Source organism: Hemicordylus capensis, chromosome 8 (assembly GCF_027244095.1).
Source record: "Hemicordylus capensis ecotype Gifberg chromosome 8, rHemCap1.1.pri, whole genome shotgun sequence".
NCBI classification, from domain to species: domain Eukaryota; kingdom Metazoa; phylum Chordata; class Lepidosauria; order Squamata; family Cordylidae; genus Hemicordylus; species Hemicordylus capensis.
The window spans coordinates 17,063,111-17,073,209 of record NC_069664.1 but is presented as its reverse complement, the minus strand read 5'-3'; the positions used below and the strand labels follow the sequence as shown (position 1 = coordinate 17,073,209).

At 49.2% G+C, this 10,099-nt stretch overlaps 1 protein-coding gene and 1 non-coding gene across 5 annotated transcripts in view; one reads left to right on the top strand and one right to left on the bottom strand.

The window, feature by feature from the left end:
- The first annotated feature begins 80 nt into the window (after nt 1-80).
- LOC128334068 (small nucleolar RNA U13) lies at nt 81-178 on the top strand. Its single transcript, XR_008311173.1, has one exon. It is a non-coding gene; the product is annotated as a small nucleolar RNA U13 (small nucleolar RNA).
- Nucleotides 179-4,584: 4,406 nt separating this feature from the next.
- RNF122 (ring finger protein 122) overlaps nt 4,585-10,099 on the bottom strand; it is a 28,950-nt gene continuing 23,435 nt past the window's right edge. For 3 of the 4 annotated variants that reach the window (XM_053269020.1, XM_053269022.1, XM_053269023.1), the window contains exons 5-6: nt 7,742-7,824; nt 4,585-5,647 (exon numbers count right to left, since the gene is read on the bottom strand). In XM_053269020.1, the coding sequence (XP_053124995.1) occupies nt 5,533-5,647; nt 7,742-7,824 (198 nt within the window). In that variant the 3' untranslated portion in view covers nt 4,585-5,532. The remainder of the gene's footprint in view (nt 5,648-7,741; nt 7,825-10,099) is intronic. The other variant, XM_053269021.1, reaches the window with a different exon arrangement.

Genomic DNA, 10,099 nt, shown 5'->3' with positions numbered 1-10,099 from the left:
TGTTGGAAAAGACGGAGTCACCATAACTAGAAAAACTCGCCGCACACAATGGTCAGGCAGCTGCGCGCGCGTGAGTTTTGATCCTTCAGGTTCTTTAATGTGATGAGTGGGTTACTCACGCGCATGCGTGATATGTGCCGTCCCAATTGTTACGACAGGGCACAGTACCCGTCTGATCGGAACCTTAGTTTCCTAAGTGTAGCAGCGGTGGCATAATTATAAATCTATTCTGTTATTGCTTTGTAACGAAGTGGTTGAACTTTTGATACATTGATTGGTTATATCGTCGTTGAGTCGGTGTCGACTCTTAGCGTCCAGACGGGTAGTTTCTCTCCAGGATGATCTGTTTTCATTTTGGGGTTAGTGTCTCAGTGGTGCATCCGTTGCTGCCGTAATCGAGTCCATCCACCTTGCTGCTGGCCATCCTCTCAACTTTTCCAGCATTATGGGCTTCTCAAGGGAGCGGGGTTTTCGCATAATGTGTCCCACGTATGATTATTTGAGCCTGGTCATTTGTGCCTCAAGTGAAAATTCTCGATTGATTTGTTTTATGACCCATTGGTTAGTTTTTCTGGCTGTCCATGGTATCCTCAAAAGTCTTCTCCAGTACCAATGTTCAAAAGCGTCAATACTTTTTCTATTTTGCTTCTTCAAAGTCCAGGTGTTTGCCGCTTTGCAGGTGTTTTAATGTGTGTTAGAATCGCTGGAATCCTCTCTCTCTTGAACCCATTGTAAAGGCTGGGGTTTTCCAGCAAGATAACCAAAGGCAACAGCGAGCAATCTTGTTTAAATATTTATGTTATCTCGCCACGTGATCTGCCAGTATTACTAAGATGGCAAGACTGGGAATGAATCAAAACGTTATTTGGGTGCTAAGGTATAAAGCTTTGTCCCTGCAGCTTGCTCTCTTGCCAGGGATTGCCTGGAAACGAACAGGAAGGGAAGCAGCTCCAGGCATGTGAAAAGGACTAATCAGTGGGGAAGAAGATGAAGAATGGAGCAAGTGAAATTGCTGTGAACCACTAGCCTGGTGTCAGGACAGCTCTGCTGACATTGGGCGATTGGTTCGAACCTACCCCTGTCGACATATTCTGTCCTACTTGCGGTAGGACATCCATCATCTACTACAAACCTAGGTTACAGATGGGTTCAGAACCCCAAGGAGGGCAGAATATGCCAACACTGGCAGGTTTGGACAACATGCCTAATTTCAGCATCGCTGTCTCAACACTGGAGGCCCGGCTCAGGGCTGTCCTTGGGGCATGGCAAGCAGGGTGACTGCACTGGGCCCTGCTCTTTTAACCCGCATTAGAATTAATTGGAAGAGGCCCCCACACTGGCTGATTTGCCCTGGGCCCTGCACCCCGCCAGGTTTCTCTAAGGACAGCCCTGGCCGGGCTCTTGTGTGCTTGTGAACCCCTGCGAGATTTACCCTTGCGTTGGAGATGTCCATCAACCACCTCTCTGACAGCTAAAGAAGAAACCTAGGCTTGAATATACAAACAATCTTTTGGTTTCTGCCCACTTTAACGGAGTATCTTGGGGCCCCTTCCTGTGGTCCTAAATATGTCTTCCACCACCTTTCTAGTGTGGCCCACCAGATGGCTTGGGAAAGAGAGCTCTAAGTTTTCCTTGTGGGTGTCTTGTGTGTGCAGGAGAAGAGCTGAAACCAAGTGAACGATTTGTTCCGCTGAACAATCCCAGAGACCTTTGACTTCTTGCTTTGTTCTTATTGAAAGCCCCAGTTACCACTGAGGGGCATAATGGAAAGCCCCCAAATACCAGGATTGCCAGTTGTATACATCTACCTCTCCCTGCCCTGGGCCATGTTTTGGCTTCTGCATGCCTGGGTACATGGTTACTGGGGATTTCATCCCAGGGATGAAATGTGGCTGAGGATTTCATCTATTTATTAACCAGAAGTGAACCCTGTCCTGACTGACAGGCTGGTGAACTTCAGTGATCAGCCAACCAGCACACAAGGTGGGTGGGACCTAGAGAACAGTTGGGAGGAAGGAGTTTCTTTGTTAAAAGAAGCAGGCTAGGAGTGCAGAGAGGAGGACACGTGGCCTTGAAGTCTGGCTGCAGGAAAATGTTTCTGTAAGTCCTGGAAAGCCAGGAGGGCAGGAAGCTTGATTCTCAACTAGGGTTTTGGTGGGCCACTGTGTGAAACAGGATGCTGGACTAGATGGGCCTTGGAACTGATCCAGCAGGGCTGTTATTATGTTCTTATGAGTTCAAGACAAAGGTAGCCTGGGCTTTGGCTTCAGGAAATTTAGTTGAAGGAAAGTTTGTTTAGTCAGATTTTGCGTTAGACTTTCTGTTTCATTTGTGTGCACTTTGTATATCCCTGATAAGGTAAAGTGTGCCGTCGAGTCGACTCCTGGTGACCACAGAGCCCTGTGGTTGTCTTTGGTAGAATATAGGAGGGGTTTACCATTGCCATCTCCCACTCAGTATGAGATGATGCTTTTCAGCATCTTTCCTATATCGCTGCTGCCTGATATAGGTGTTTCCCATAGTCTGGGAAACATAGCAGCAGGGATTCGAACCGGCAACTTCTGGCTTGCTAGTCAAGTCATTTCCCACTGCATCATTATACTGGTCTATTACTGGTTACCTGTAATGTAACTAAACTAAGAAACACTAGCTTTCGCCCATCCAGCCAGGGTGTTGCAAAAGACTCTGTAAGCTTTTAAAGGCACTTTTGTATTTCCCTACATCCCTGTTCCTTGCAGCTAGGTAAACTCAATTTTTAAAACATGCCACCCCATCTTTATGTGGGGTGCTTTTTGAAGTATTATTGTAACCTGAGTATTTTTACCTGTAACTAAAAACTGAGAAAGCCTCAGACAGAAGCAGTCTGAGGGAATTGAATAAAATGCACTCCCCCCACCCACAGCATTCTTTGCATTTTACAAGCCTCTCTGAGTGGGTTTTTAACTCAGAAAAGGGGTTGAGGGTTGGAAAGGGGTGTTTGGTGCAAAAATGCCTCAATCCATCGACGACTATCAGTTTTCTTCCCATGTGTAGGAAGGGGTTTTTTTGTTTGTATTTTTCAAATAGCAAAAGGAAGAGCGTTTCCCCTAGGATTTCCACCCCAAGCCCAGGGAGGGTCAAGCTCTGTGATAGAGAGGCATTTTTGAGCCTACCAAAAAAGAGAGAACAGTTTTAGGAGTAGTTTTGCAAGAAAGCTCATCGGGGATGATTCAGCATTTTCCTTCCCTTCATGCAGGCTTGCTCTGAGACAAAGGCTATAATCTGCTACATCATCTCTCCCAGCGGCTTCATGTAGATGTTAAAAAGCATTGGAGACAGTATGGAGCCCCGGGGGATGTTGTATAAAAGTTAATGTTTTGAAGAACAGTCTCCAAGTGACACTGTCTGAAATCTCCCTGAGAGGTAGGAGCAGAACCACTACAAAGCAGTGCCTCCCAATCCCAATCCCCTCAGATGGTCCAGAAGGGTAAAAGGTAAGGTAAAGTGTGCCATTGAGTCAGTGTCGACTCCTGGTGACCACAGAGCCCTGTGGTTGTCTTTGGTAGAATACAAGGTGGGTTTACCATTGCCTTCCTCCCACGCAGTATGAGATGATGCGTTTCATTCATTCATTCATTCATTCATTCATTCATTCATTCCCAGCATCTTCCTAAATCGCTGCTGCCTGATATAGGTGTTTCCCATAGTCTGGGAAACATACCAGTGGGCCACTTCTGGCTTGATAGTCAAGTCATTTCCCCACTGTGCGGTCAATAGTATAGAAAGCCACTGAGAGATCCAAACGGACCAACAGAGTCACACTCCTTCTGTCAATTCCCCATTGGAGGTCATCAGGCCAACCCATCAGGCCAACCAAGGCTGTCTTGACCCCATAGCCTGCCTAAAAACCAGTTTGAAAGGGGTCTAGATGCTCTCTGGAGCTCAGCTGATGGGAGGATCACGTTTGCCCGCCCCTGTCCTAGAGAGCAGTAGAACAACTCTGGCAGTAGAACAGCACCCTTTGGGAGAGGGTGCTAACAGCTCCTGTGTGCTAACAGAGGCCCATGAAGGGTAGAAGATACAATTGTGTGAATTCCTGTAGAGCTCTCTCACGTGGTTTACCTTTATTAAAAAGTCAAGGCTTAAGCAGAACTGGAGTTCACAAAACGGATGCAGCAGCCTCAGGAAGGGATCCAAATCTGGAAATGTTGACTCACAGGATTACATGGGTCTAGGGAGTAGTATTTGGCAATGTGTTCTCAGGCCACCTAATGGCACAGCGGGGAAACAACTTGATTAGCAAGCCAGAGGTTGCCAGTTCAAATCCCCGCTGGTATGTTTCCCAGACAATGGGAAACTCCTATATCGGGCAGCAGCAATATCGGAAGATGCTGAAAGGCATCATCTCACACTGCACGGGAGGAGGCAATGGCAAACCCCTCCTGTATTCTACCAAAGACAACCACAGGGCTCTGTGGGCGCCAGGAGCCGACACCGACTCGATGCCACACTTTACCTTTTTCTTTACCTCTTACATGGTTCCATCTTGATCTTACATTGCATGCATCAGTTCTGCAACTCATTTTAGAAATGAAATAAAGCAGGTTTCAGAGAAAGGAGGTTTATTTTTGTGTACAAGGATGGAATAGGAGGAATAGGTTCAAAAGGCCACTTAAGAGAATACATCCCACTCGTCTTCCCATTCCAAAGAGTCCAAGTCCATCATCCTTGTATCATCTTCCCCTTCCTCACTAGCTGCCAAGAAGGAATGCCAAGAGCCAAGGTGTTGCCCTGTCCTCTAATCCCACAATCCAAGCGCAGCAAGGCTGGCCTCCTTGCTGTTCTCCTAACCAGCTTGTGCTCGATGGGAGGAAACCTCCTGCAACATGCTGACGGCTTCCTGCCGATGCCTTATGTAAACGACGGCCGCAAGCTTTGCAGAGACGGATATGAGCAGATTTTTTTCGTGGCGATTTTTCCGAACCAGGCAGCAACCACGCTCAAGTTCTTGTTTTCAATCATAAAAGGGACCCCCCCCCTGCAAGGAGGGATCAAGTGGCTGAAAAGGGGGCACCTGTCTATAAAAAGGGGGCTTATTAGACCTGGTAAATCAGGAGGCGGAGATGCTGCAACCAGGAATTTTTTGGTGGAGGGAAGACTCTGATCTCATGGCCAGCATCGCTTTTGCCCAAAAGGTCCAGTTGCAGAAGTCTGGTGCTGGAGACCCGTGCTGTCCACATGGGTTGGGGTAGGAAGGTGCAACCATCCACTCCCCAGCTCTTCATGCTCCAGAGAATTGCAGTGTGTTTCTGGTCTGCTCTGTTATTTCCTTTCCCCTGGAAATGGTCTCCAGGCTGGAGACGGACGGCAAGGCCAGCTTGCTTTCCATCTTGGCACACGGTGTGGTCCTCTTTGACCTCCTCCTAGGAGGATAAGACAGTACCTGGCGGGAAGTGTCTCTGGTTGGGGTGCAGACCGAAGTGCAGAAGAGCCCCTGGGCAACAGAGCACGTCACTCGAGGCTCCGTGCGGAGGATGCAGCTGGGGGTGGATGTCACACCAGCTCGTCTAAGAGTATGCCAATGCTCTGGTGAGGCTCTGTAGGGCCTGAAATGGGCTTGTTGCACATTGGGCAGACACACCGGACTTCCAGCCACTTCACAAGGCATCTGTAGCCAAGAGAGAGAACACAAGAGGCAGGAGATAGGCAGAGAGAAAGAGTTATTGGCAGGCACCTATGGATCTCCTTGGACACCCAGCATCACACAGATCTCCTCACCAGAGGGCTCATGTTGCCAATGAAGCGACATGCTGTTAGGGGTTGCAGGAACTGATCCCCAAATCTCATGGTCTGAATCCATGACTCAGCCAAATGAACTATCTGGGATTAGCTTTGGGCCACAAAGATTTTCTGCCACTATCTCCGAGAGGATGCTTCTACACCTCATTGCACAAAGACGTTATTCTCTAAGAGCATCGGATTTCACCTGGGTCAATACGGATTGCTTTGTCTCTGCACTCAGTAGAGGGGTGCCGGTTTTTCAAACGCAGCCTGGCACAACCTGCACAAGAGCGGGCAACTGTGTCCCCTGCTTTCAAGTCCGCTGGCCTGCCACGTGCGCTCAGAAATATGCAGACCAGACCTGACCTGAAGTGGCCCAGTGACTGTTGGGAGATCTGCTTCCTGCTTCTTCCGTTCCCCCACACTACTGCAACCACAGTCAGAAGGAGGGGCAGAGAAGCCGGCCGAGGCGGAGGGGAAGTGGCAGATGGCAGCTGAAGATTGCTCTCCCCTTGCCTCGCCTTCCCCACCCCTTCCCTTCTCTCAGTGTCCTGATTTTATCTAGGAAATGCTAGCGAGTGTGTGCATCAGCGACAGAATCTTAATCCTAGGAGGCAGCAGTTGATGCTGGTGGCCGAACTCAAGTGTTCTTCCCAACCCTTTTTGTTTAGGTAAAAGGTAAAGTGTGCTGTCGAGTTGATTTCGACTCCTGGCGCCAACAGAGCGCTGTGGTTTTCTTTGGCAGAATACAAAAGGAGTTTACCATTGCCATCTCCTACGCAGTATGAGATGATGCCTTTCAGCATCTTCTTATATTGCTGCTGCCTGATATATTACCAGCAGGGATTCAAACCGGCAACCTTCTGCTTGTTAGTCAAGCATTTCCCTGCTGCTCCACTGTCTAGGCCACACTTTAAAAAGGGGGGGGGGGACTGGTGGTGTATTTGGTGAATCCATTCCTTGATCCAGGCCAGCTTTTGAATGGGGCTTTAGTTGTCTTCCAGTCCTGGAGTAAAGGTGGGGCTAACAAACAGCCAGCAGCAAGAGTACTGAAAAGCACTGAAAAGCACTTTTAAAGCAGTCTGCACTTGCCTCTCTGTACACAATATCTATTTCATTAAACTATTAATATTCCTGATTCCACTCCACTGCCTTGTCCTTGCAGACCACAACTCTTTCCCTTGGATTCTACATGAAGCATGTGCCTCCGCCTGCCAGCACAAGCACACAACCCTTTCCCCTGCCAACACACAAACTTTTTTTTTTTTTGCGATTGTTGTCTGCTATGTTCCAGGAGGGATGGGTTCCTCCTGGTGCATTATGGGCCAAGCTGCCCACAAAAGAGGGAAGTTTAAATTCCCCACTTTTAGAGGCAACTTGCTCCCCTTATGCACCGAGAAGGACGGCTGCCTCCCAGTGCTTTATTTATTTATTTATTTACTCACACCAACCCTGTGAAGTAGGTTAGGCTGAGAGAGAAGTGACTGGCCCAGAGTCACCCAGCTCGTTTCATGGCTGGATGGGGATTTGAACCTGGGTCTTCCCGGTCCTAGTCCAGCACTCTAACCACTACACCACACTGGCTCTTCTGGGGCGAGTTGCTTCCAAAAGTCGGGAATTTGAAATTCCCCCTCTTTGGAGACCCCTTGGAAAGTCAGCGTGGCTCACTGGGGAACTTCTGAAACAAGTTGGGAAATGCTGGCCTAGCCTCAGCATCGGTGGGAAAACTCCATGGTGAACACAGGACTGCCAGATTATACGGGCCAGGAATTCTTCTTCTTCTTTTGCAGACCTCGACCTATTCTCCTCTTCCCCGCTCCGTCACCTTAGGGCAAAACTGGTCTTCCGAAGCCAACATCTGGCCCTTTGCCTGCCTCCCTTTCCCCACCACAGGCATGGAGGGCGTTGACTGGAACGCTGGGCCGTTTGCCAAGCCGGGCACACAATGCCGCTCTTTGGGCCGCCCTTGGCAGCTACTCACTTTCTGTGGAAGGCATGTTGGCATGGCAACACTCCCAGCTCATCTTTCACTTTAAAGTCTTCCAGGCAGACGGCACAAGTCTGCTGTGGGGAGAGAGGAGAAGGGAGAAGAGGGAGGCAGACGTTACAAGGTGGCTCTATACTCGCCCACTGAAAGATGTACCCCCTCTTTGTGCCCAGAATGAGAGCGTCCGTGTCAAAGGCAGGATCCTCTTCTGCTACTGCCCAGTCATTGGTCCTCTTTGCATTACGAAATGGGGCCCACACCCACTGGGCTCTTTGCTCTGGTCAAGGATCCTTTGCCCTTGGCATCTAAGCAACAGGGCAGATCTTCTTATATGGTATCTCTCTCACTTTATTGGTCAGTGTCTGACTAGGGCCTTATGGGTTCCTCCAGACTCCAGCTTACAAATTAGACAGGCTGACATCCAGACTAAAGAGTACTGAGCCGGAGTTACTCTAGGAACATAGGAAGCTGCCTATACTGAGGCAGACGATTGGTCTATCTAGCTGAGTATCGTCGTCACAGACTGGCAGCGGCTTCTCCAAGGTTGCGGGCAGAAATCTCTCTCAGCCCTTTCTTGGAGATGCTGCCAGGGAGGGAACTTGGAACCTAGATGCTCTTCCCAGAGCAGCTCCATCCCCTGAGGGGGAGATCTTCCAGTGCTCAAACATCAAGTCTCCCATTCATATGCAACCAGGGTGGACCCTGCTTAGCTAAGGGGACAAGTCATGCTTGCTACCACAAGACCAGCTCTCCTCTCAAGGGCTTGACAAATCCCAGGCACCAGGTAGCTATGGCACAGCCTCGGATATTCAGAGGTAGAGATCTTTACTAAACCCTTTATTTGGCCTTCTTCCTGTACAAAGTATGCTGCTTCTAAAGGGGATAAAGAGAAGCCCATTCCCCCTCCACAATGTCTATCACTGTCTAGTGATTTTTTGCCCACTATCTGGCTCCCAAATCCTTAGGCCGGCTCTCAGCTCTAAAGAACATTTGTCAAGGCCTGCTCTAAAGCACTACTTCATTGCTGTCTACGGAGATGTCAGCCAAGGATGACACTGCAGCTGATAAGAACATAGGAAGCTGCCATATCGTCAGACCATTGATCTAGCTAGCTCAGTTTTGTCTTCACAGACTGGCAGCGGCTTCTCCAAGCTTCTCCAGAGCCCATTCACAGTGGGGCTGTTCTCACGAGCAGCCAAGACCGGGCTAGGGCAGTGGGCTTGGAGCGAGGAGAGCTGTGGCGAGGAGAGCTGGTCTTGTGGTAGCAAGCATGACTTGTCCCCATAGCTAAGCAGGGTCTGCCCTGGTTGCATATGAATGGGAGACTTGATGCGTGAGCACTGCAAGATATTCCCCTCAGGGGATGAAGCCGCTCTGGGAAGAGCAGAAGGTTCCAAGTTCCCTCCCTGGCAGCATCTCCAAGATAGGGCTGAGAGAGACTCCTGCCTGCAACCTTGGAGAAGCCGCTGCCAGTCCGTGAAGACAATATTGAGCTAGATAGACCAATGGTCTGACTCAGTATATGGCAGTTTCCTATGTTCCTATCTTCTTGACTGCCCGTGGGAACTGGTGGAAGCCGACCGGCTCCTTGCGGTGCCTCGGCTGCAATCCCGTCTAGGGGGCCCGCCTCTTAAACAAGGTAAAGGGAGCGAGCATTTCTTAACCCCGTTGACCTGACTGTGTGTCAGCACCGGCTGCTTTCGGCCGGCGCTGAAGCACTGACGGGTGCCCACCTGTCACTGGGGAGATCTCCACAATGCACTGCACACTCCTGCAGTGCATTGTGGGATCTCCAGGGGCCGGGACGATGCATCCTGGCCTCCGTGCTGCCTGGGGAAGTGGTGGACTGTCTGGGCACACAATCTGCATGCCCAGACATTCTTCGGAGATTGTCTGCAGGGAAGGCAGGCTTTTGCAGTTGCCGCCACCATTACTACTATTTATATACCACTTTTCAACAAAGGTTTGCAAAGCTTTTTTTTTATTTTTTATTTTTAAAGATTTTTAAAATCTAATTTTTTTAGGGGGAAAATTAAATATAGTATGTTATCTAAAATTTTATTTTATAAAATATTTTTTAGGGGGGAAAACAATCATAGAAAAAAAAGAGATGATTCCTTGTCCCAAATGGCTCACAATCGAAAAAGAACCATAAAGCAGACACCAACAACAGCCACTGGAGGGATGCTGTGTTGGGGATGGAGAGGGCCAGTTGCTCTCCCCCTGCTAAATATAAGAGAATCACCACTTTGAAAGGTGCCTCTCTGCTCTGTTATCAGGGCTTTGCTTCCCTGCCGCCCGCCAGCTCACGTGATCGTGAGAAAGGGCTCAGAGAGCAACCTGGAACACTGG